Source organism: Marmota monax, unplaced genomic scaffold (assembly GCF_021218885.2).
Source record: "Marmota monax isolate L192 unplaced genomic scaffold, Marmota_monax_Labrador192_F-V1.1 WCK01_AAM20220418_F8-fsc00205, whole genome shotgun sequence".
NCBI lineage: Eukaryota > Metazoa > Chordata > Mammalia > Rodentia > Sciuridae > Marmota > Marmota monax.
Window position 1 is genome coordinate 2,951,627 of NW_026692417.1, and position 25,339 is coordinate 2,976,965.

Sequence of the window (25,339 nt, forward strand, 5' to 3'; positions counted from 1 at the left end):
CAAGCAGCAGTAGAAGGGCCTTTAAATCAAATGCAATCACCAAGCTTGTCTCTTGTACTTATTCCCCACTTCACTCCCTGGAATTTGGCATTTGATGGATTCTGGATCTGACTTAAGGCTTTTTCCAAATCCAAGACTTGGGGAATTTTGTTAACAGTGCAATAAAAATAACTTTATAATGTTACAAGAGGCACACTAAAGACAGCATGTGTGTGTGTGTGTGTGTGTGTGTGTGTGTGAGCATGCGTGCGTGCGTGCGCTGCTCTCTCCTTAAAAAAAAAAAATACAGACAATGTTTCTTTAAAAGTCTCCATCTGCAAATCCCATTAGATGTGCATATAAGGTTTCTGATGATTAATAGTTGCCTGCTCGGGTTTTGGTTGGAGGGGACCTTGTGTGAGCGGGTTAACCCCTCCCTCTCCTCTCTCACATTTCACTTCAGAAATTTGTCACTCTCTCCCCACCACAGGATTTAAAAGTGTGTCTCAGCAGCCCTGGTCAGCCCTCTGCAGGCATTTGCTTCGGGCTCCAGGACCATCTCCTCCTCGCTGGTGCGTCTGGGCTGGGACAGTGAAAATGTTTAGTGCCATCGGCAACAAATACATGTACAAGGGACCCCAATAGGCAGGGTGGTGTGTTGGGGGACTGGAAGCAAGCAGTGAAGCCCGACACAGATGTGCACACACACGTGTGTGTGTCGCTGGCCACATGTGTGTGTGATTTCAGAAGAGACTTTAGTTTTGTTTTTGTTTTGGTTCCTGGAGTGAATTTGCTGTTGAACATTTCCCCTCCTATTGAATTTTGTTTTTGTTTTTGCATTTTTTAAAAAATTTCAATATAAAAAGTGTAAAGAGTCAACCTTTTGAAAGGACTGAGGTGGGCAGCAGACAGCAGATGGATCCCGTGGCCAGCAGCTGCATGAGGAGCCCCCACCCCCCTGCCCCTGTCTGGGGCTGCCTTCGAAACCCCCACTCGGAAGGCACAGGGGCCTCAGGGCTACCCCACTACCCGCCAACCCCATTCTCCTTCCACCAGAAATCAGACTTCCCAGCGACAGCTGCCTACCCCGACTTCTCGGCCTCTTGCCTGGCGGCCACCCCACACAGCCTACCCCAAGAGGAGCGCCTCTTCACTGAGCAGCACCCCGCTTTCCCGCAGCCTCCTGACTGGCACTTCCCTGTCTCCGAGGCCCGGCAGAGGCTCAACCTGGGCCCAGCTGGAGGCTCCAGGGAGATGGGAGCCAGCAGCCCAGGCCTGGTAGACACCATGGGAGGCCCAGGCGAGGACTACGGGGTGCTTGGGAGCACGGCCAGTGAGACGGAGAAGAAATCATCCAGACGGAAAAAGGAGGGTTCAGGTAGGTGGCACAGGAGTAGTCCATTCTTTTACTGTGTGACACTGAGGAGGTTGCTTACCCTTTCTGAGCCTAGGAGCCCTTATCATGAATTTCAAATAATACTATCTAATCTACCTGAATGCAGGAGACTTGGGGTTTCTTCCATTCTAGCAGTTTGAGGATTCTCTGGGGATGGGGGCTGTGTCTGTGTCCCTAGCACTCTTGTTCCTGGGAAGGATGTGCCAGCTAGAGAATAAAATGGGTTGAGCCAAGATTTGAAGGACACATGGGATGGCGCTTCTGGGTACAGACTGTCAAGGATCAGAGGGGGGATTTCCTGACCATTCAGCTGAGATCAAAGGTCAGAGGTTTAGGACTGAGGCTGGGACTCTGGGTGGCCCTGCAGAGCCACCCTACACCTCCAGGAAGCTATAGGCAAAGAAGCAGGCCCAGGGCGGGAATGGGAGAAGCAAGAGACAGAGACAGAAAGAGGACTGAGGTTTGGGGCTGATGCCCAGGAGGGATCAGGCTACAGAGCTGGGCTGTGTCCAGGCCAAGGGGACAGCTCAGCATGTCAAGGTCTGGCTGACCTTCAGGGAAGGCAGTGCTGCAGGGCCCTGCTGAGGGAGCGCCAGCCTTGGGAAGAGCTAGGGAGGCAGGCTGCTGAGGGCCCTGCTCTGAGCCTGGGAATTTGGGTAAAGCCCAGCTTGGGGATGGACCCCCGAAGCCTGGAGGATGGCGAAGGCCTTCTCCTCCCTGCTGTGGTTGTCCCTAGCCTCCCCCACAAAGTGCTCCCAGCTTTTCTCACTGCCCTTTCAACTTTTGCCTGGTCCCCCAGCCCCACAGCCCCACCTTGAACAAGGCAGTGTCCTGGCCTCCTGCCCCTGTCGCCTCGCTGCACTCCTTACAGCTTGCTCAGGGGAGACCTGCTGGTCTAAATGCATAAAGGACCTTCCAGGAGCTAAGCAAGGGCAGGCCAGGAAAGGAGCGCGCCAACAAGCAAAGGAGCACTCAGAGTGCTTTGCTTTATGCAAAGCTTTGGTCCTGGCACAGACTGCCTGAGCTTCTGCCTTTTGCCAAGCACACTAGGGGTGCTCAGATGAATAAAGTGGTCCTGACCTCAAAGAGCTCAAACTAGAGGAAGATCGACCTATAGAGGCCTGTCAGCAGTGGGATGTGCTCTGATCTAGAGTTCCAAGGTGTAGCGGAATCTTAGAAAGGCCATGGAGCTACACCCAGCCCGTTGTATTTTATTTGATCAAATTCATTCATTCATTGTATTTATTATTATTTATTTCATTTTGGTATTGAAGATTTAACCCAGGGGCTCTTTACCCCTGGACTACATGCCCAGCTCTTTTATTTTATTTTGAGACGTCCTTCTTAAGTTGCCTAGGGCCTTGTTAAGTTGCTGAGGCTGGCCTTGAACTTGCAATCCTCCTGCCTCAGCCCCCCCTCCCCCAAGTAGCTGAGATTACAGGTGTGTGCCACCATGCCTGGCTGTTATTTTATTTTAGAGACAGTGTCTCCCTAAGTTGCCCAGACTGGCCTGGAACTTGTGATTCTCTTGCCTCAGCCTCCCAAGTAGCTGGGCCTTGTGCATGCAAGGCAAGCATTCTACCAACTGAGCTATATCCTCAGCCCCAGACCTTCTTTTTTGAGTCCCACAAATATTTACAAAGTCGGGACAGCAGATTTTATTAGTCTCTCGATTTTGTATGTGTGGAAAGAAAAGGTAAAGTTTGAAGGGAATCCTGCAAGAACGGGGTCAAAACAGAGTGACCACCTCATCTCAATTTGCCCAGGATTTTTCTAGTGTTTGGATTCAAGGTCCAAAACCCCAGGGAAACCTCAGGGACCCAGGCAAACCAGGAGATTTGGTGACTCTGAATCTCACAGCCTGCAGCAGATTCGAAGCATAATCATCATTGGGAAATAATATTGGGTCCCCATGCTCGAAGCCCTGTCATGTGCTGACAGTGGGTGACAATAACCACAGCATGACCTCCTGGCTGCTATATAGACGGATCCTTTATATTCCCATGGCTAAATCCCCAGAGGCAGAGTTAACTATTCCTGTCCCTGGATGGTGATCTGCTGAGTTGGGCCACTTTGTGCTTCTGGAGCCCAAGGCATGCTCCGCCACTCGGCTGTGTGCCCAGTAGAAAAGTGTCCCCCTCCGTGGCGCCTGCTGTGCTGCTCCTCCAGCTCCGCTCACACCCCATGGCTGCAACCAGCCACTTTCCAGGGAACTGAGAGCCAAGGGCACTGGGAAGGATGAGCAAAGCCAAGAGCCTGCTGGGCTCAGGCGAAATCTTTCATCATCTGGAGTTTCAGCACAAGCTGAACGTGCTGTCTTCCTTTTGGCTAGTGGCTGAGGTCACTCCATTACAGAGTAGGCACACGTGCCAACTTCTGACCACCTGAATAGCACGTGGACACCCTCTGTGGACTGTCCTACACTCTTGATAAGGTCAACCTCTTGGTGGGAAAAGGTTCCCACTCAGGAGGGCCCCTGGGCTCTCCCCATGTGGGGTCCCTTCAGGAGCAATGGCAGGATTGCAGCGGCATGCATAGGGCCCAGCTGGCCCCAGGCTCTCTCTCTGTTCAGCAGGGAAATATTTATTGCCCAGATGCTAGAGTCTTCATTTGGAATTTAACTGAAGGAGAAGAAGGAGGCAGGAGGGGTCAGCTTCATAAGAGCCCAAGGAAGGGAAAAATAATGAGCAGGACTCAACCAATTCCAGAATATGGAATTCAGCTCAGAAGGGACAGGCCCACAAAGAACCCCCATGCCACCAGGCTGATCTGAGTCCCTGGCAGAGGCTCTCTCTATTTTAAATTTTAATATTTTAGTCATATGGAATTTGTTTTGGTGCTGGGGATGGAACCCAGGGCCTTGTGCCTGCTACACATGAGCTCTACCACTGAGCCACATCCCCTCACTATGGATTTTTGCATTAGTTTTGATTTTTTAAAAGCATCTCATTAGCTGGGGAGGTAGCTCAGTGATAAAGTGCTTGCCTAGTCTTTGGAAGGTTCTGGGTTTGATTTCCACCATTGCAAAAAAATAGATGATAATAATTCAAATTATTGTATTGAAACATTATTTGTCTTGATTATTGAGATTTTGGGTGCCCTTTAAATTTATGCTTTGCAAGCTGGGTGCAGTGGCACACACCTTAATCCCAGCTGCTCGGGAGGCTGAGACAGGAGGATCGTGAGTTCAAAGCTGGCCTCAGCAATGTCGAGGCACTTAGCAACTCAGTGAGACCCTGTCTCTAAATAAAATACAAAATAGGGCTGGGAGTGTGGCTCAGTGGTTCAATTCCTGGTTTGAACTCAGGGACACTCAAAAAAAAAAAAAAAGATAAAAATTGTGCTCTGCAAGAGTGAGTGCCTCGCCCTAGTCCCAGCTGGGCCATCTCTGGAAGGTCAACCAGCATTGACCACAAATATATCTTTCCATAATGTTTCACTGTTGAACTGACAGGTGACAATGTCAGCATCCAACTTTTGGATGGGAGACTTTGAGAAAATTAACTTCTTGCAGCCTCCACTTCCCCAGCTGTAAGATGGGAATATAACAATAGCACTTTCCTTTAGAGACTCTGTGAAGGTTAAATGTGCCGATCCATAAGATTAACACTGGGCCTGAGTCTTAGTAAGAGTTTAATAAATAGCAACTGTAAATGTATTAGGCCCATATTTCCTGAATCAGCCTTCAGAATAAGGGGTGTGAAAGATAGTGCTATACTTACTGGGAGATTGGAATTGAATATCTCAAATACACTGTTTCAGAAATTTCTGAGCCTGGGGCATAGACATGGGAACTACTTGCAATTATTTTGCCCTAAAATCCAATTGTCTTCACTTAGGATCTTGGAGCTCAGAGATCTGCCAAAGGGGTTGGGGGAAGGGAACCAAGTTGTACCTGGCAAATGTGTTCCATACTGGCTGGCCCAGGAGGCCCAGTAACTGAAAGTGTTTACAAAAAGAACATTCTCTGCTCTGCCCTCTCCTTCCTCAGCCATCTTCAACTGCTCCCCCTTTGCCCCCACTGGAAGCTGGCTCTGATTTGCTGCAGTAAATGATCAAAAAAGGCGGGGAGGCGGGAGGGCTCCCTGGCCCTCCCCCACCCGAGGCATTCTGTTGGTTCACAGCACGAACCAACTCAGGAGGATCCAGGCGATGTTATTCCATCAACCACTCCCAACCCGGGGGCCAGTGGGTGTTAAAGACCCCTGCTGACAGGGACAGCTGTGAGGCCACTGTTGTTTTCTCCCAAACTATCCTTGCTACTGTGGTCGTCTTTTATTTATGGGGATGAGGGATTTCGCAGCGATTTCCTGATGGGGTTCAAGGGAAGGTTGAGTGTGATCAGCCTGGCTGCAGGCGAAGCAGCTCGGAGCCTGCCGCGCTGCGCCGTGGCCACCACTGTAGGCTCTCTTCCCCGCGCTCCGCGCTGTCTTCTTCGGACTCGCTCTGTCCCATCCTCCGTCCCATCCTCCTTCAGCTCCAGCTAGTGCGCTTCCCTGGGGCTCCTCTTACCCGATTTCCTTTCTCCAAGACCTGATCTCCACCTGCCCCTGCCCAACTACGGAAACCTGCAAATGTGCCAGAGGTTAAAGCAGTCCACAAATTGATCCCTCTCTCGCGCCCTTCTCCACCCGATCTCCCTCTAGGACGGGCCACCTCCCCACCTCCACCTCCACTCGCGGTGTCACAAAGCCACACCTTGTGCTGGCATGGAAAATACATCCTACTTTCCCCTCCTGCCTGACTGCTCTGGCTGTTTGCATTCAAGAGTTCTCCAGCCTGTTGAAATCCTAAGTATTCAAAAACGCAGCTCAAAAGCTACCCCTTCCAAGAGTATCCCCCCTTTTTAAAAAATTTATGACTATATGTGTACATAGCATCATATAAGTGAAAACTACAGTCAAGGACCGGGCGCCGTGGCTCACGCCTGTAATCCCAGTGGCTCGGGAGGCTGAGACAAGGAGGCAAGAGGAGGGTGAGTTCAAAGCCAGCCTCAGCAATGGCGAGGCGCTAAGCAATGCAGTGAGACCCTGTCTCTAAATAAAAAAATAGGGCTGGGGATGTGGCTCAGTGGCCAAGTGCATTTTAGTTTAATCCCTGGTACCCCCCCCCCCCTAAAAAAAAAGTTTTGATGAACTATAATTTGCAACTTCATAAAGGAACTCTCCTAAGATTTCTTAGCATGTGACATTCTATATTTGAAATCTCCTTTTTCTTATAATGGTCAAAACCACACAATATAAAATTTGCTATCTTTAACTATTTTGAAATGATACTGTACAGTAATTAAATATAGATACATTGTTGTGTGATAGATTTCTAGAATTGTTGCATTTTGTGAAAACAAAATTCTAGCCAGGTGTGGTGGCACCTGCCTCTGATCCTAGCATCTCAGGAGGCTGAGGCAGGAGGATTAAATTCAAGGCCAGCCTGGGCAACATAGTAAGACCCTGTCTCAATACTCAATTAAATTAAAATTTTGCAAGGGTAGGGGATGTAGTTCAGTGGTAGAGTGCTTGCCGAGGATGCACAAGGCCCTGTATTCAATTCCTGTCGTCTCAGCAAAAAAAGGAAAAAACTATATCTGTTGAAAAATCATCATGCTATTTTCTAGAAGGTTGGTTATTTTAGATATCTCATGTAAGTGGAACCATGTAGTATTGGTCTTTTTGTGACTGTCTTATCCCATTTATACCCTTGGGTTTTGTCAACATTGAAGCCTGACAGAATCAAACCCAAATCCTCATGCATGCTAGGCAAGCGCTCTACCATTGAGCCCCACCCCCAACTCCATACCATATTTCCTTTATCTATTCATCTGTTGATGGACACAATTGACAATTGTTAATAATGCTGAAGTGAACTTGGGTTTGCAAATATCTCTTAGAGCTCATGTTTTCAGTTCTTCAGTGGATATATGCTTAGAAGTAGAATTTCTAGATTATATGATAATTCTTAATTTTTTTTAGGGACTCTCTATGCTGTTTTCCATAGCAGCCTCACCGTTTTATATTCCAAGGGTTCAGATTGCTCTACATCCTGGCCAGCACTTATTCCTTCCTTCCTTCCTTGCCATCCTAACGGTTTAAGATGATAGCTTATAATTGTTCTGATTTGCTTTTCCATAATGATTAGTCACATTGAGCACCCTTTAATATCATTATTGGCCATTTATGTATCTTCTTGGGAGAAATGTCTATTCAGGTTCTTCATCCATTTTGAATGGATTCTTTGGGGAGGGTTGTATTGAGTTGTAGTTCTTCATATATTCTGAATATTAACCCTTATCAGAAATATGATTTGCAAATATTTTTTCCCATTCCATTGGTCGTTTTCACTCTGTTGATTGTTTTCTTTGCCATGCAGTTTTTAAGTTTAATGCAGTCCTGTTTGTCTATTTTTGCTTTTGTTGCCTGTGCTTTTGCAATCATATCTACAAAAATCATCACCAAATCCAAATCATGAAGCTTTCCCATAGGAGTTTAGGAGTTTTATATTTGTAGGTCTTTCACTTAGGTCTTCAATCCATCTTGACTTAATTTTGCACAGTGTGGGGTCAGGATCCGGCTTCATACATGTGGGTGTCTAGTTCTCCCAGCACCATCTGTTAAAGATGCTATCCTTGCCATGCAAAGTGGCACACGCCTGTAATCCCAGCAGCTCCAGAGGCTGAGACAGAAGGATAGCCAGTTCAAAGCCAGCCTCAGCAACAGAGAGGCACTTAGCAACTCGGTAAGACCCTGAATCTAAATAAAATACAAAATAGGGCTGGGGATGTGGCTCAGTGGTTCAGTACCCCTGAGTTCAATCCCTGGTACAAAAAAAAAAAAAAGCTATCCTTTTCCCATTGTGTAGCCTTAGCAACTTTATCAAAGATCATTTGAGGGTTTATTTCTGACCTCTCTATTCTGTTTCATTCGTCTTTGTCTTTATTCCATGGTTCAACCGCCATAGCTTTGTAATGTTTCAAAATTAGGAAGCATGAGGCCTCCGGTTTTGTTTTTCCTTCTCAAAATTGTTTTGGCTTTTAGATTCCATATGAATTTTAGGATTTTTGTCGAAAAATGTCATTGGGATTTTGATAGGGATTTTATTGAATTTCTGGGGTTTTGTTTGTTTTTTGTTTTTCTTTTCTTTTGTGATGCTGGGGCTTGAACCCAGGGCCTTACGCATTTGAGGAAATGTGGATTGTTTTACTATATTAAGTCTTCTGATCCATGAACACAATGTCTTTTCATTTTTATTTGTGTTTTTTTTTTTAAATTTCTTTCAGCAATGTTTTATTGTTTTCTGTATATAAACCTTGGTTAGGTTTGGTTAAGTTTATTCTTAAAATTTTTACTGTTCTCAATTTTCTTGTAAATGGAATTATTTTCTTTAATTTCCCTTTTGGATTGTTAGTGTATAGAAACACAACTGATTTTGTGTGTTATTTTATATCTTGCAATTTTGCTAAATTTATTTATTCTAACAGTTCTTTTTTATGTGGAATCTTAGGGTTTTCAGTGTATAAGATCATGTCATCTGTGAACAGAGAGACAATTTTACTTCTTCCTTTCATATTTGGATGACTTTTTATTTCTTTTTCTTGCCTAATTGCTCTGGCCAGTACTTCCAGTACTATCTTTTTTAATATTTATTTTTTTAGTCATAGGTGGTCACAATATCTTTATTTTATATTTATGTGGTTCTGAGGATCGAACCCAGTGCCTCATGCATGCCAGGCAAGCACTCTACCTCTGAGCCACAACCCCAGCCCCTTCCAGTACTATTTTGAATGGATGTGGCAAGAATGAGCATCTTTGCCTTGTTCCAGATCCTGATTTTAGAGCAAAGCTTTCAGTTTTTCACCATTGAGTATGATATTAGCTGTGGGTTTTTCACATATGCTCCTCATTAGGTTGTGGTAATTTCCTGCTGTTCCTAGTTTCCTAAATATGTCAGAATCCTTTCTTGATCTCCATCCCTACACACATGAATGGTGCCTTGTGTGAACCTCTACAGTGGCATCAAATCCAGTTGACCTTGCATCCAGAGTTATGGATGCACACAACTCCCTGTCCCCTTAAAACTAAAGGGTCTGGAAGATCAAAATGGTATCACATCACCTGTGCCATCTCCCCTAACTCCTGGTGACACATTTACACACAGGAATTGCTCATTCAATATCTGGTCAATAGTCTCAATTGCATTTATTTTCTCACTTTCTCTCTGAGAGCAGCTGCACCGCCTGGCATGAGTGTTTCACCCTGAGTCATGTGCTTTTACAGTCTCACTGATGAAAAAGGTTTTCAAAGAGCCAGACTTCAATCGTAAACCCAGCCCATGGTCAGAGTGAGTGCTGGGGTCTGGGGTCAGAAAGATGCATAAACATGCAGGCTGGGCTGACTCTTCAGGAATCCCCCATGTGGTGCTGGGGTCAGATGTGGAGATAAATGAGTCCCCTTCTGTCTTCAACATCTCCCCCTCATGCTGGCTGCATCCCAAATTGCTCATGTTCAAATCCTGGCTAGGCAAAGAGACCTGAGCTAAATTGGAGCCTTTGCTACCTGCCACCAGCCAGGGGGGCCTGGCTTTAAATGCTCTCTGGTCAAGGGTCATTGCAGTGCTGGGCAGGGTGTGGTTGGAGGGTACACAGTGGCTATAGCCCCTCTTTTTTTCTTTCTTTTTTTTTTTTTGTACCAGGGATTGAACTCTGAGGCACTCAACCACTGAGCCACAACCCCAGCCCTTTTTGTATTTTATTTTTAGAAACAGGGTCTCACTGAGTTGCTTAAGGCCTCACTAAGTTGCTGAGGCTGGCTTTGAACTCCCAATTCTCCTGCCTCAGTCTCCAGAGACGCTGGGATTATAGGCGTGTACCACTGCACCCAACCTAGAAGCCCCAGCAAGAAAGAAGCTTAGGGCCTGAGGTGACTAGCTTAGAGGAGAAAATAACTCCACACTTGGCCATCCTTCCTCCTCACATTCCTTGCCTCCTGGCTAGAGCTCCTGGCCAGAGTTCCAGCTCCTGCTCTGTCTCTGAAAAGCAAAGTTTGGGGCCCAAACAGGACTCAGGCCTTGGCCACATCTGAACTCAGAGGCACCAGCACAAATCCTGGCCTGCTCAGGCCCCTAACCAGCTATGGTCAGGAAGTTCTGGATAAAGTCTATTTCTGCTGAGGAAGCAGAATCTTGACCAAGATGTAAGATGGAAAGGTTCAAAGGGCCCATGGGCCACGAGAAGGTCAGTGAAGGGACTGCTTCAACTCTGCCCACTGCCTTACCAGATAGGGACTCAGGTTGCCTATTTCTCTGGTTTGAATAAATCAGGAAGGTTGGATGGATTCTTTCTTCCTGAGAGGCAGGCCTCACGTCCCCTGCAGGCCCCGGAGCCCCCCAATGCCCTCTCTATACACAGAGTTGGGAATTTTGCACCCAATTCCCTGCCTCTGGCCAGGACCCACCCTGTCCTCTTCTATTTCTTGCTTTTCCCTGTTTTCTTTGCACAGTACAGGGGGACCACATGAGCAGCAGCCCTGGATCCTGAAGCCCCTACTTCCTTTGGTGACAACTGAGGGTGACATCTGGAACTTATAAACACGAACAAAGCCCAGCGCTGCCTGCGCCTCCCCAGCCTCTCTCAAAGGCTGCTCCCCAAGTCTGGGGATGTGGCTAAGGGATAAGGTGCTTGCCTAGTATGCACAAGGCCCTGGGTTCCATTCCCCACACCACCACCACACAACAAAAAAACCCCGCTATCTTCACCTCCTGTTGCCACCGCCACCTCTGTTCCCCCTGTTCCTGGTTTTTCCATATTCCACAGTCCCTCCCACTCTCCCTCACCACTGCCTAAACTCACAGTTCCACCACATCTGGGACTCTCCAAAACCAGGCCTTCCCATTCAGAAGAATCTGCTTCTTTCCCAGAAAACATACCCTGAATTCCCTGTCCCCACTGCTGGGCTCCCCAAAGAGGACCCCTGCCCATATATACATTTAGGCACTTGCAAGAGAGTGGAAGGGTCTGGCTATTCGGGCAGGGCTGAGTGAGAAAGTCAGGCCAAGCCCAGGAGTTCCCAGATGGGAACATCCAACTGGTCTTGGTCTGGCTCATTCCAGGTCTGGTCTGGTTTTGATGGACTTTCACCCTGCTCCTGAAGGTGAAAACAACAGAGCTAATGATCACCTCCAAGTGTCCCTAGTGTGGCAGCCCAAGAAGCTGCAGGCACCATGTTCAGGGGGTTTGCCTCACCTACTGAGATCATAGTCAAACAGTTCCTTTCTCTCCCTTCCCTGGCAATAGGGACCCAGATCTGGACCCAGACCCAGACCTGGAGTAGACACAGCCTCCATTATCCACCCCTGCCACCCTGCTTTAGGGCAGTGTGATATGTGGCTATAGCCCTAGACTTGTCCCAGGAGGACTGGACAAGCCATTTAGCCTCTGGGTCTAATTTCCTTATCTGTTCAATGGGCTAACTGAAATTTAGAACAGAGATTGGGGCCCAAGCAGGTCCTCAGGGGTCCTCCCAGAATAATTACTAGGACAGGGACTGGGGTGTAGCTCAGTAGTAGAGCACTTGCCTAGCATGTGCAAGGCCCTGGGTTCAACCCCCAGAACTGGAAAAAAAGTAATAATAATAATAATAATGATTCAATAGGAAGCAGCATGATGGTGTATAAATAGCTACCTATAAGGAAGTACAGAATCCAGGCCCAGTAAGCAACTAACTTTCTGTATTCTTAGGCTAGTCCCTTACCTTCTCTGTCTCACCTATAAAATGAACAGGGACAATAAGTCTTCTCTAAAATCCCTTCCAGCTCTACTATTCTGTGATCCTGGAGTAGATATGAAGGTCCAAAAGAAGTTTCTCTATGGGAGAAAGAAATCCACCGTCAACTGCAAAGTGCTATTTGAATCTGGGACATGTGGCTTTCTGTATGGTCTTGGATAGAAATATATCTAAAATAATGCTGTGGAGTGGGGAGTGGGAACACAGGACTCCAGAAAGGCATGTTCCACTCGGCTGATGGAACCTTCCTGCAGCTCTGATAAGGCTGTCTGCTAACTTTAGGAAGGCCTGCCAAGCCTGACAGCTACTTATGAAATAATTCGCCTTGGACTATGTAAAAGCTCATGGTGGAAACTGCAATCACACACACATCCTGTTTGCATTTCTTGGGGTACTGTTGACTGTTCCCTCATGGCCCTGCTTGGGGTGGGTGGCTCCTCCCTAACCACAGAGGCAGCCCACTGAGGGTTTGCCTCCTCCTTCTGTGATCCTGCCAAAAGCAGTGGCTACCTCCCGAGAGAAGCAGGACCAGTAGAACCAATGTGGATGGCCATTCTGTAACTGTGCGTGGGAGCCTGGGCTCCCTGGAAGACTCAAGAAGTGGTGCCAATAGTGTCCCGAATATGCAGATCCGTATTCACAGATGTAGAAAAGAAGTGAAGGGAAAATAGCTGAAAAGTCAGACATTGGAAGGGCATCCCTTCCACACAGGGCTGGAGAAGTGGTGCTTTTACAGCATCTTATTTAAGCTGGTGAATCACATTTCAAACATCACATCCTTTAAAATCAGAGTCTCACTGGGCCCAGCACCACGCTAGGGCTTAGTACATGTTATCCGTCTCATTTTACCTTCTCATTGGCTTTATAATCACAGTGGGTGTAGCTATTCTCATTTTGCAAATGAAGAAACTGGGGCTCAGAGAACTTCAGTGACTTGCCCAAGGTCAGAAAACTCCTCCTTGGAGCCAGCACCTGTGAGTGCAAAGGCCTAGGCTCTCCAATGGGTCCTCAGATGCATCTGCAAATACAGTACCCCTCTCTCAGCTTAGGACAGCAAGTTTTGCATGTGGGAGGGAGAGAGAAATTCTTTAGCATATGCCCAATCTTTGGGCTGAGGACTGAGGGAAGGTTGGAGAGAATTTTGTGACTGATCATGCAGTAAGAGATGGAAGTGGCCACAGAGTTCATCAAGGCCAGATGTTGTCCAAAGAAAAGGGACAGAGAGAGGAAAAGAGGGTGTCAGGGCTTATATATTGGGAAGGAACTCCAGCTCTCCAGGGGAAAGAGTCCTGTCTGATCTCATGCTTCTACACGTGGAGAAATTGGCCCAGAAAGGAGAGGGAGCCTGCCCAACAAAGATGTTATCTACTCAGGGCATGAGTTCCTTACATGTGGTAGTATGCACTTGAACTGTGCCCCTGAATTGGCAGACTTGGACACCCCCAGCCAGAAATGGCAAAAAAGTGCTCATGGTTTTCTTTTCCTGTCTTGATAAAAATATTGCCATTTTTAATACTGTTGCAAAACAAGAGAACAATAACTTCCACCTGAGATTCGCAGCGCCTTCCCCATACTTCTGGTGCCTTTATCAATCCTAACAGTGTAAAAGTTTATGCCACTCTGGAAAGTTAATGAGGGACAAGTGTTCTCCCAGAGCATGGGGAGGCATTAGGCCCTGAAGCCCCAGAACCTAAATCAGGACAGGAGACAGGAGAGGAAAGGGGGGAGGGTGGGAGTTGGTTTGGTGGGGGTGGCCAGCTGCCCACACAATTGGTCCCAGACCAGCTGCAAAGGGGTCATTTCCCTTTCTTCACTTTTGCTAGGGAGGATTGTGTTCAGGACTTGGGGGGACATGGGGAGATGTTTTCTGGAAGAGCACAAGGCAGCTGTGCACACCTAGGGAGGCCTAAGAAAAGGGGAGGGTGGGTATGGGTGTCAACCTAGGGCCATGCCCCTAAGAGCCCTGGAGGGGGAGACAAGCAGAGCTGCTATGGTCCCTTTCCAGGACCTGGCCAGGGCCAACCAGAAGGTAGAGAATCTGATGCTAAGATTGAGAAAACCTTGGCTTTAATCAGGTGGATCTGTATTCAAATCTCCCTTCTGTGGCTGAAAGGCTGCTGGGCACACTGAGGCTGCTTCCTCTGTATAACCACAGATGGTTTAGCATGTGCCAGGTACAGGAGCCACTGGCTAGAAGCAAGAGTGAGGAAAGCATCCCTGGGAAAGAGCTATTAACCAAATGATCAAGGCAAATCCACATAGCCTTGCTAAAAGGGGATAATAATAGCACCTACTCCCAGAGGAGATGTGTGGCAAGGATTAAACAAGTGAGTGTATCTAAGCACAGAGAAGCCTTCAGAAATGCCAGCTCTTATTATACCGGCTTTCCCATGGCAGCTCGGGCAGTGAAAACACTGGAACAATATATTTGTCCAGTAACTTTAGATTTTAAAAGCATTTTCTACACACATTAGCTCATCCAGTCTTCCCAAAATAGCCCTGGGAGGTACGTGCCTTATTTTCTCCAATTTCTTGTGAGGAGAGCCCAGAGAGGTTAAGTAACTTCCTCAAAGTCTCCAGCAAGAAGATTCAGGATTGAAACCTCTGCGCAAGTCCTCTGGACTATTGGCTACCCGCAGCTGTGACAGGGAAAGGCTCTGAGCACTGTGAACCCCGGGACAGGAGGAGGTTGTGGAACTAGGCACCAGGAGTCTGGGCGAGGGGCCTGGGTTTCCTGGCCTCACTTTCGCGTCCACGGGCCGGGATGTGCCCCGGGGAGGCCGTCCATCCGCTGCCTGATCCTCCCCAGACCGCCGCCAGGACGGGGTGCGGCTCTGGCAGCCGCCAAGGCCGGGGGGGACTCCTCGGGGACCCCGGCCCGGAGCTGCGCGTCCTTCCTCTCCAGCCCACGCTCCGGCTTCCGGAGGGGTCTGGCCTGCCTTCTCCGGTCTGGAGCCAGAGGCCTCCGGGCAGGCAGCCCGCGCTAGGGAACTCGCCCCCTCCCCTGTCCCCAGGAGAGCCCTGCAGGCAGCCCCCGCGAATCCGGCGCGGGCACCGGGGCCAGGGCGCCGTGACACCCACGGGCCAGGCATCTAGACGGCGGGAAGCACCCTCGGGCTACCTCGGGTGGGTCCTCGGGGTTCTCGGGGCGGCCACAGCGGGAGAGGAGCGTCGGTCGCCCCGCTCCTCTCGGAATCGCAGAGCCGCCCACCCGCCCCTCTCTCCTGGTGCCTTTGCAGTCGGCCTCGGGGGCGGAAGTCGGGGAAACCGAAGTACAAACGAGTTGAATGGAAAGCATAAGAAAGAACTAGCCAGGCTCAAAGTTCTAATTGGATCTCCCGGTCAACGTGGGGTTTCTACCTCCCCAGGCCCCTCGGCCTTTTGGCAGCTGAGCCCAGAGTGTGGGCGGCTGGCCTGACTTACATCCCGTCTGCATCCTCCGCCCACCACCCAGGTCGGCTTAAACCTGGCCTCGGAGAACAGAGAACCCACCCCTGGCCGCGTAGGCGAGGAGGGGACCAGACTCCGAGCGGGCAGTGGGTTGGGGCGCAGCTCTCGGTAAAGCCCCTGATTCTGAGCCACAATCCCCAAGCCTGTAAAAGGAGACCAATGAAGAGAGCGCAGAGTATTAGAGCATGGCAGGAATGGTTCCTGCAGCCATTCACGGGCCACGTGGCACGCATTGTTAGTTAATTGTGTGGGTGTGTAGGTCTCCTCCCTGTGCCGCCGTGGAAGTGAAGGTCCAGCCACTAGCTCAAAAGATAAGACACAGCACAGCCCCTTTGGTCTGCACAGGACTTTACAGTTTGTAATTCTTCCTACAAATATTGCATTTGAACAGTATGTGAGTCAAACTGCCTGGGTTTCATTCCTGTCTCCATCACTCCCTGGCTGGATAAACTTGATCAATTTGAACTCTGTGCTTAGTTTTCTGGTGTATAAAATATGGCTAATACTAAAATCACCTGTTTGGGTAATTGTGAAGATTAGAGGACTAATGCATGCCGGGTGCTTGGTAGAGTGCCTGGCACAGAGTTTATGTTCCCCTGGCCCTGTTAGCTTTTATGACAGAGTCCCACTGTGTCTAACACCAGCCTTCTCCCCAGGGTTCAGATGGCTTTCCAGACTTGGCCCTCTGAGGCTGAGTCAGTAGGTCTGGGGCAGGGCCTGGATCCAGCCTGTGTGACCAGCTTCCCAGCAATGCTGATGCTGCTGGCCGCCTGAGAAACTTTGGGTAGTGAGATCTTAGAGCAGAAGTGTATAAACTTGATCATGCACCAGAAATATCAGGAAGTCTTGTTAAAACAAATTACTGAGTCCCCACCCCACCCCAGTTTCTAATCCAATGGGTCTGGGGTGAGGCCCTAGGATTTGCATTTCTAACAAGTTTTCAAGTGAGACTGATGCTGCTGGCCTGACATGCCTTGAGAATTTGTTGTAGAGCATCTGGTACACATGCACTAATGTCATGCTAGGGGTTGGCTGCGGTCAGAGATCATTAAACAGCCAAGAACAGCTTTACATCCTTTGGAAAAAGAAAAGTTGCAGGGCAGGGGTTGGGACTGAGATTGGGAGCCCAAAAAGCTTCCCAATTGTCAGAAGGCTACAGCACTAAAAAGAATGAAGGAATGCCGTAGCTTCTTTCTCAGCATCCTCCAAAGAAGGCTGCCCAACCGAGCCCCCTCAGCTCACATCTTCTTATTTGGGGGTCCTTTCTCCCCAGACAATCAAGAGAACCGAGGGAAACCAGAAGGCAGCAGCAAGGCCCGGAAGGAGAGGACAGCCTTCACCAAGGAGCAGCTGCGGGAGCTGGAGGCTGAGTTCGCTCACCATAACTACCTGACCCGGCTCCGCAGATATGAGATCGCGGTAAACCTGGACCTCTCTGAGCGACAGGTACAGCCCAGGCAGCCCTACCTCCTCACTGCTCGCTCACCTGCTTCCTTCTCTCTCTTCCCATCACCCCTGCCTGGACTTTCTTTTTCTTCTCCCTCCACCCAACCAGTGGTTCTCAACTGTGGTTGTACCTGAGAATCATCCGAGGAGATTTTAATAACACTGATGTTTGGGCTCCACTCTTTGGGATCATTGTAATTGATCTGGGATGGAATCCAGACACCCAGATTTCTCAAATATCCCCCAGGTGATTCTCTGTACATCTGATCTGCTTATTCCCCAGACTTGAGCGGGTATTGGAATCCCTCGGCACGTGTTCAAATGCAGATTCCAGAACCCTGGGGTTCTGGAATTTTGCAATAATGATGAGAGGGAATGAGAATCTGCATTTGTGATAAGTTCTCCAGGTCATGAGGATATGCAGCTTGTTCCTGGGCACACTTGGAGAAAAACTTCCCTGGCCCTTTGCTGAGGCCTTTCCTCAGATCATCTCACCCTGCCCATACCCATGTTCTGATATAGAATAACACCAACAACATTCTATAACAGTATTCAGTTGACAGAGGACTCTGCCAGAGTGTTAGATTTTGAATCAGAAGATCCTGTCTGTAGATCCTGTCTCTGCCAAGTCCATGACTCTGGGGTCTCCATTTGTTAAATGAGGTCATAATCCTAGACTCAGACCAGAAAATGTGCTGATCAGAGCTATCTAAACTGAAAAGTGCTCTATAAATGTACCTAAGGATAAGGCTGATGACCCTCTGCTCCCAGACCTTTGAGGGAGGCGTGTTGGCACAGGAAAGGTGGGACATGTGAAAGGGTGGGGCCCATGCAGAGGTTCCTGCACCTGTCTGGGGCTTCATCTTGAGATACAATGTGGACCTCTCAGCTGACTGGTATGTCCTCCCTTTAGCCTCAGTTCCTGGGGTCTTGGGAAAATAGGGAGCAGCAAGTGAGGGTTTTAAGCTGGGGTCCCTGGAGTTAGTTGTACCCTGGCTAGCTTGAGCATCACCATGGGGAGGAAGTCACCAGGGCCCTGGAGTGATCAGTCTCCTTTGCTTCCTCCCTCAGGTGAAAGTGTGGTTCCAGAACCGAAGGATGAAGTGGAAGCGTGTGAAAGGGGGTCAGCCTGTCTCTCCCCATGGGCAGGACCCTGAGGATGGGGACTCTGCAGCCTCTCCAAGTTCAGAGTGAGGTTCTCCATGGAGAAAATAAAGACTAAGGACTGAGCCCCCTTCCCAACTGCCCCTTCCCTGTCCCACTTTCACCTTTCTCCCTCTGCCTCACAGTTGCCCCTCCATACCTTTCATTGACTCAGAAACGAAGCTACCCAGGGTGCCCTGATGCTTTGAGTTTCCCAGAAAGTGCTGCCCACATTGCTGGCTTAGCAGCCCCTCCCCAGGGCCCTTTGCTTCCCACACTCTTGTGGAATCATCCAGCGCCAACTGAACTGAATGAGTCTGGAAAGAGCTCCAGGGATGCTGCTTCTCAGGGTCTCTTGTCCGCCACCCACACCTCCTCCTGCCACCTTCCTCCTGCATCGGCCAGGCCTCCTCCGGTTCTGGACACCACCTGGCCTGCAGGGAAAGAAACCTTGGAACCAGTGGTGACTCATAAAAGCAAAGGAAATGATGGAGACACACACACCCTGGCCCACTTTTCCACTTTTCCTCCCTGAGCTCTACATCTGAGGCTTTGGGGGTTGTTAGTTGTCCCCAAACCCCAAGGGAAACCAGCCTGAGGAGGGCTAAAGACAACAACCCAGGGACTGCAAATCAGTAACCTGTCCCTGTCTCCAAATGTGTTGGCTGTTGAGTGAGCAAATTTATGAGCATTGACTGAAAGAAGGCAGAAAAATAGCCTGGTATAGGTCCTTATGTTCCCGTTCAGGCAGGTTTGATTGGGTGACTGAGAACAAACCCAGGACAGCACCTGCTGCTCAGCTCAATGCAGGAATACAGAGCTGGGGCTCTTGAGCAAAGGTCCCGGGAAGTGCAGCAGCGATTCCTTTTCAATCCACAATTTCCAGATTGAAAACCTCTCCAGATGCTCATACTGTTGAGAGCTGGAAAGTGGCCCCTGTGTCCCAGGGATGGAGTGAAAATATGAGGGCAGCTGGGTGAGGACCTAGCAATGTGGAACTCTGGAGTGGAAGGTTCCCTGGCTGCAGCATCTTGTGCTCTCAAAGGGCTGACTGCAAACAGGACAAGGAGACAACCTCTTTTTCCATAGGATGCAATTAAGTCCCTCTTGTGTGTCCCACAAATGCCATGACTTTGGGAAGAATGGCTAGGTTCACGTGTGGGCACTGCTCGGACCTCAGTCACATCTTCTGGGGATGCCACTTTGAGGATTGATGGCCAAGCAGCCCGAGGCAACTGCAGCCTTGGAAAAAGAACACCCCCCCAACCCCGCCCCTTGATTGGTGCTTGGTCTCTGGATCTCAGCTGGTATTGTAGAAGAGGGTCAAAAAGAATTTGGAATTTGGATTTCTGTGTGTAGATTTAATCATTCATGTGTAAAAACAACCCCACCTCCCCACCCCCAGAAAGCACAAAAGCTGTGGAAAATGACTGCCAAATGAGATGGCTGGTTGGAACAAGTATAATTCTTTTCTAAAGCATACTTCATTTATTTTCTTAAGATAACATCAAATTAACTGTACAAGGTCAATTCACTTTGTAAGAAATCTCTTGGAGAAATAAAATCAATAATAAAAAAAAAAAGTTTCCAGGCTCTTTTCTTTGCAGCACTAAGAACCACAGTTCTTGTGTGCAATCTTCTGATTCTCATCGGATGATTTCCCCAGACAATGTCTAGGAAAAACAAGAAAAGGAAAGAAATCATTGAACCCATGGTCTTCTACTTAGGTTCTTCAAAATGTAATCACTGAAAAACAAACTCCAAAAAAGAACTTTTCCCCCATACAGATGAATTGTGTTCATTTCCCATTTGTAAAAGTTTCACTTTGTTTCCCCAACCTACGACTTATCAAAGAGTCAAAGTTCAATTACCAAAAGATGAACTCTTCTATTAGTAAAGGAATCTTGACCATAAAATAACAATCCCTAGTAAGGTTCTCTCTCTCTCTCTCTCTCTCTCTCTCTCTCTCTCTCTCTCTCTCTCTCTCTCTCGATTCCAAGATTGGAGGGTGTTTTTTGTTCAGGGTAGAAAATATACATACACCAATAATAATGACATAAGGGGGAAAAAAGTCCCATATTCTATATCTTTTTAATTAAAGAACAATTTTATCTCACCAGGATATCCACAAAGGATAAATAGGACTGGCTTGGGGGGAGGGAGGGAACGAGGAGAGGAGACCTGACCAGGATTTTGCATTGAAGTAACCTAGGTCAGGTATGGTAGGTGGCTGGAAGTGACATCATCAGGACTGGCAGAGTGAAGCCGACTCACAAAAATCAATGTACCAAAGGGAATCTTAGCTCAGTGGGGTAAGGTTTAGGTTCAAAGTCAAGTGACATGAATGTCTTCAGGCACTCCAACATTCCTCCCTACAGGAAACTCAACTCTCATACTTAGGGAGACATCACCTTCTGATTTTCTTTCCATGTCCCAAATGTTCCTTGAAGATCCTTTCTCAATGCCATTGTCCTCACAGCTGGTTCCCAAGCTCTCTTCTTTCTGCCCATCACCTTCCTTACTCTTCATTTCCTCCCTAAATGATCCTATCACCCACAGTTTTTAAATTTTGGTAAAATACACATAACATTATATATGTGGTCATTATGTTACTATTCTGACAACTTTTAAGTGTGCAACTTGTTGCACTAAGTACTTTTTATATTGCTGTGTAACCATTGCCTCCATCCGTCTTCAGAACTTGGTTATCTTCCACAGTGAAACTCTGTACCAATTAAACACTAGCCTTACTCCTGTCCCCTCCCTCTACCCCACTACATTTATAGTATTTACTGTGTTGGGCACCATTTTAAATGCTTTCCATGTATGAACCAAGTTAATTCTATTAATAAACTTAAGAGGTAGTACTATCATTCCTTTTCACAGATTAGGTCCCCCAAACAGAAGTTGTATGAACCCCCAACATTTTATAGCCAATTGTATTATAAGGCCCAATTATTTTCTTTCCTCTCCACTGGGGGAATGTGCCTCCCTGACCATTGCCATATGAAGTATTCACAGCAGTGGGGGGGTGCTGTCCTACCTTGTGGATCTGCGTGACTCATTTTGGCCAACAGAATGTGAGCAGAAGTGACATATGCACTGTCCAAGTAGAAGCTTTGAGTCACGGGGTGACTTTGCCATCATTCTTTTTCCTTGAATAAACCTGAGATGGAAATTTTCCCTTTAGCCTGGGTTCTAGAATGGGAAAGATGTGGGGCAAAGCCACATCTGACTCCATGACCTTCACACTTGTCAGTGAGGATATAAATGCTTGATGTTGTAAGCCACTGGGATCTGGGGTCATGTGTCACTGTTGTACAACCTCATCAAGACTGAGTACTCCAGGGATGAAACCTATGGCTGATCCGGGATCTTTAGGTATTATATATAGTCCATTTCCTAGTGCCCTTTGTCACCTAGATGACTGCAAACACTTCAAACTCAAAATCCTGAAGGAGAAACCTCCATCTCCCTCAGCTGACCTGGCCACTCTTGCCTATACTCTGATTCTTCTTTGTTAGTGGGCAACACCACAGCCTACCCGTTCACCCATACTGTGCATCTGGGACATACCCTTGGTGGTAACGTCTTTGCTTTTCAGAACAAATCCATGACCAGGTCTTGCTCATTTTACTTGCCACAGAGGTAGTCCTCCCACCCACAACATCCTTTGTCCCTCTTCCACTGCTGCCTTTGTTCAGACTGTCAACTTTTGCATACTCCCTGTCTCCCTCCTCAGTGTTGGCATTTGATTTACCTGTGCTGGCTGAAAGGTAGCTGGGACCAATTGGTAAAAACCCACTACTGTCTCTCCAGGGGAAAGCTGTGCAGGGGAACACCCACTGGTGACTCCCTGATGGGAGCCACTGACTGTGCCCAGAAAGGGTGACATGGTAGAAAATCAAACAACTGAGAATTCCCAGACAGGAACTTTTCAGTAATGGGTTTATCTCTCCTTGAAAGAGCATCAGGGACAAACGAATGTATGGCTACCCTTCCCAGAGAGGTGGGGAGAGAAGAGAAAGAGGAAGTGAGTACAGAATTCATTTCCAAATGAAAGGCCTGAAGGGGCTCAGAGCTGCAGAAATCTGCCCACCAGCCTGGGCCAGGCCCTGATGCATTTCTGACAGCTCTTCTATTTAAAAAGAAAACCAGTGTCATGTTCAGATCCACTCACCTGTCATGATCCCCAAAGCTGCACAGTGCCAGTAACTGGGTAAGCCTCTGTTGGGTGGATTTCTCTCCTTCCTTTGAGTGGAAAAGTTTTCCATTAATAGCTGTATGTTCTCCAGCCAGGTGGAGGAGACTGTGCTAGCTAACCCCTTACAACCACCAACGAGGCATTGCCAATTGTGTCCTCTCTTGGCCACCACGGCACTGGGCTCCCACCATGTTCCTTTTCTCACTGTTTGTCCATTCTCAGTTCCATCCCCCAAACCCTGAACACCTGAATAGTTTTGAAACCTCTTCAAGAATATCTCAAATCCATGCCCTTCTTTAATATCACCCACACCCATGTCCGCTACCACCCGTTTATCTCTGTCTTCCCATCTTGTGTCTGTGCGTTTTTGGCCATGATCTCAATTTATAATCTCAGTTTCTTCTAATTTTTGATTGTTTATTTGTGGTCTGCTTTCCAAGCTGGAAGGAAGGGAAGGGATGTGTTTCTCTAACCATTTTATTCCTAACTATTATCATGAAGCCTAGAACATAATGAACACTCAATAGATGTTACTGCATGGATGGATGTATGGGGAAACTTAAATCCGTGGTATCACCTGGATTCTTAACTCCAAACAACCCATTGCTGGACACATGGGCCATGTAGAGGAAGCTCTGGCCCAGAGGCTAGTTGGATGGCTTGATTCAGTCCAGCCCTTCAGAGACCACAAGGTCTAGCAGACATTACCCTTGAAGAGGGGATACCTGCCCTGTTTCTAGAGCCCAGGGGAGCTCTCTCTGATCCTGGTCACCAAACCAAGATTCTCTGCTGATCATTTGCCCACCGTCTCAACCCTGTCTGAAGTCTGAACAAGCCTGTCCTCTTTGACCAGCAATTGGCAAAGAAACAGCTTTCAGCCCTGACCCCTGACCACAGTAAGACTCAGAGGAGAGCCTGATAAGAGGCCTGTGAGCTGCACATGTACGTCTCAGAGGGTGATGCTTAATAGCTTGAAGGTGACATCAGGGTTGAGAGTAATATCCGATTGAACAGAGAGAGACATGACCTAACTCGTCTCTCACCACGGGCCTGGCTGCAAGAGATTCTCTGTCTTTATTAGTTTCCTAACCAGAGCTGCTGGCTCAGGACTCTGGGCTGTCCCCAGAGCTGGGGCCCACGGCTGGGCTTAACTCCAACGTGACTGGGAAGGCAGCAGGCTTAGCTGGGGTCTGAGAACCCCCGTGAAGCACATTCACCATTGAATCTGGGCTTTTCTTAGCCAAAGGTTCTTAGCCTGTGATTGGCTTTCTCTGCCACCCAGCACAGTTACCACTCTTTGAGAAGTTCCAAGGAGGGCAAATCCCAAGTTTCGAAAGTTCTTCATGGTACACAGGAAAACTTGCCGCAAACTTTCATCATGCTGCAGGCGTCCCCAGTGGCTATGAGGGATGGTTTTATTTGTGTTTTTAAAGATGATTTAAACCCAGTTTTCCAGGAACACAAATCCTGTCTAAAGCACCCAGCACACCTGGCTAAGGGCTGCAGGCCTGTGTCTGAGCTGGCAACCCTCTAGGGGCTAAGCTCTCTCCAGTTATTTTCCTTTAATATTCTCTGCATTGCAGGAGGAGAAATCCCTCACTCCTTATCACCTTCCTCCCCAGCTCCTGTCCCATGCACAAGTACACACACACACATACATACATACACACACACAGAGACTTGGGAGACTGACAGGCTTAGGGGCCAGCATGAGTTCTGCCACAGACTTACTCTGTGGCTTTTGGAAGTCACCAACCTTCACTGAGCCTCAGTTTCCATATCCCAGTGGCCTGCAGAAGTTGTGCTTGATTTGTTGAAAAATGCTTCTACAAAGAAGAGATCATGTTTTACTCGCAGTCTGATGGGAAGATGAGAGTCATTCCTTCATTCCACAAAAATATTTCTCAAGTGCCAAGCATGTGTTAAGTCTTAGAGATGATCAGTGGAGGCATAGGCAGCCTGTCCCCAGGACAGTGGGGTAAGGTCTACAGAGGACCTTGCACAGTACCTGGCTCAGAGTGGGCCCTCAGTGGGCATGAGCTCCTCTCTGTCTCTCACATATGCATACCTTGTCATTGTCGCCATCATCATTGTCATCATCACCTCGCAGTGTGGGGGATGGACCCAGGGCCTTGCACATGGTTAGCATGTACTCTACCCCTATCTCAGATACAACAAACTCTGGTCTATAAGGAGACTGAAACCCGGGGAGAATCAGGCAGGAGGAGCCTGGGTTTTAGTAGCTATTCTCCTATTCATTTGCTGTGTAAATTTTAACTAGCCTGCTACCTCCCTAGACCAATGTTCTGTCTGCAAAAGTGAACATTCTAGTACTTGCTGTGCCCTGAATACAAATGGTAAATGCTCTGTGAGCAAAATGTTTTCGAAGCACCAGCTATAAACAGCTGTAAGCAGCTGAGAGGCAGTAGAGGACAGCAAGAAGGTCAAGGGCTTCCAAGATGATGGGTCCAGATTTGCTTTCAACGTGTGGGCCCAGAACAGAATCTCTACCTACTTCCACAGTGTGGCCACACACCACAGCCCCTAAGTGCACCTTCAGTTTTTAAATCAAACCCCCCCACACCTTCCATAAGGTGTCACTGAGATCTTGATCCAGTGGCACCTAGGGAGGGGCAGCCTATTTAGAGGCGTCCCAGGAAGGAACTGGAGAACGGAGGCACAGGGTGCCTCCTGGCAGTATTCTCCCAGGAGGCCTGGCAATGCCACTCAGGCCATGGTCATTTCTCACCTGCCCACTGTCCTTTCATTCTGTCTTTCCAAGGCTCTCCCCGCTGGAACCTCACCTTTCCTTCCTGCATAACCAACCCATGAAAGATCTTCCCAGAAATGGTGAGGTGCCCTGTAGGTGGCCAGCCACATGGCTAAGTCCCCCTCCAGAAGGAGAGAGCCAATGCTGAAGGCTATTTCTTCTCGTAGAGGGTGAAG

The 25,339-nt window shown here is 48.2% G+C and overlaps 1 protein-coding gene and 1 long non-coding RNA gene across 4 annotated transcripts; one reads left to right on the forward strand and one right to left on the reverse strand.

The window, feature by feature from the left end:
* Nucleotides 1-466: 466 nt before the first annotated feature.
* On the forward strand, nt 467-19,759 carry Meox1 (mesenchyme homeobox 1). 3 transcript variants are annotated; one of them, XM_058578774.1, is made up of 4 exons: nt 467-551; nt 1,036-1,357; nt 16,874-17,046; nt 18,118-19,759. In XM_058578774.1, the coding sequence occupies exons 2-4, from the start codon at nt 1,234-1,236 to the stop codon at nt 18,238-18,240; spliced, it is 420 nt and encodes a 139-aa protein (XP_058434757.1). In that variant the 5' UTR covers nt 467-551; nt 1,036-1,233; the 3' UTR covers nt 18,241-19,759. The 3 variants fall into 3 exon arrangements, with proteins under 3 accessions (XP_058434757.1, XP_046298858.1, XP_046298859.1); XM_046442902.2 differs by having other exon boundaries at nt 473-1,357; XM_046442903.2 differs by lacking the exon at nt 16,874-17,046 and having other exon boundaries at nt 473-1,357.
* LOC124091710 (uncharacterized) lies at nt 19,645-24,584 on the reverse strand. The gene is made up of 4 exons (XR_006851410.2): nt 24,462-24,584; nt 24,150-24,219; nt 22,370-22,440; nt 19,645-19,862 (listed from the first exon to the last, which is right to left on the reverse strand). It is a non-coding gene; the product is annotated as an uncharacterized LOC124091710 (long non-coding RNA).
* Nucleotides 24,585-25,339: the final 755 nt, after the last annotated feature.

Bases quoted from the DNA above. Each gene is read 5' to 3' on its own strand.
- Meox1 (XM_046442902.2), top strand. From the start codon at position 895: ATGGATCCCGTGGCCAGCAGCTGCATGAGGAGCCCCCACCCCCCTGCC. The intron at 1,358-16,873 runs GTAGGTGGCACA...CTTTCTCCCCAG, and splicing joins ACGGAAAAAGGAGGGTTCAG to ACAATCAAGAGAACCGAGGG. The intron at 17,047-18,117 runs GTACAGCCCAGG...TTCCTCCCTCAG, and splicing joins TGGACCTCTCTGAGCGACAG to GTGAAAGTGTGGTTCCAGAA.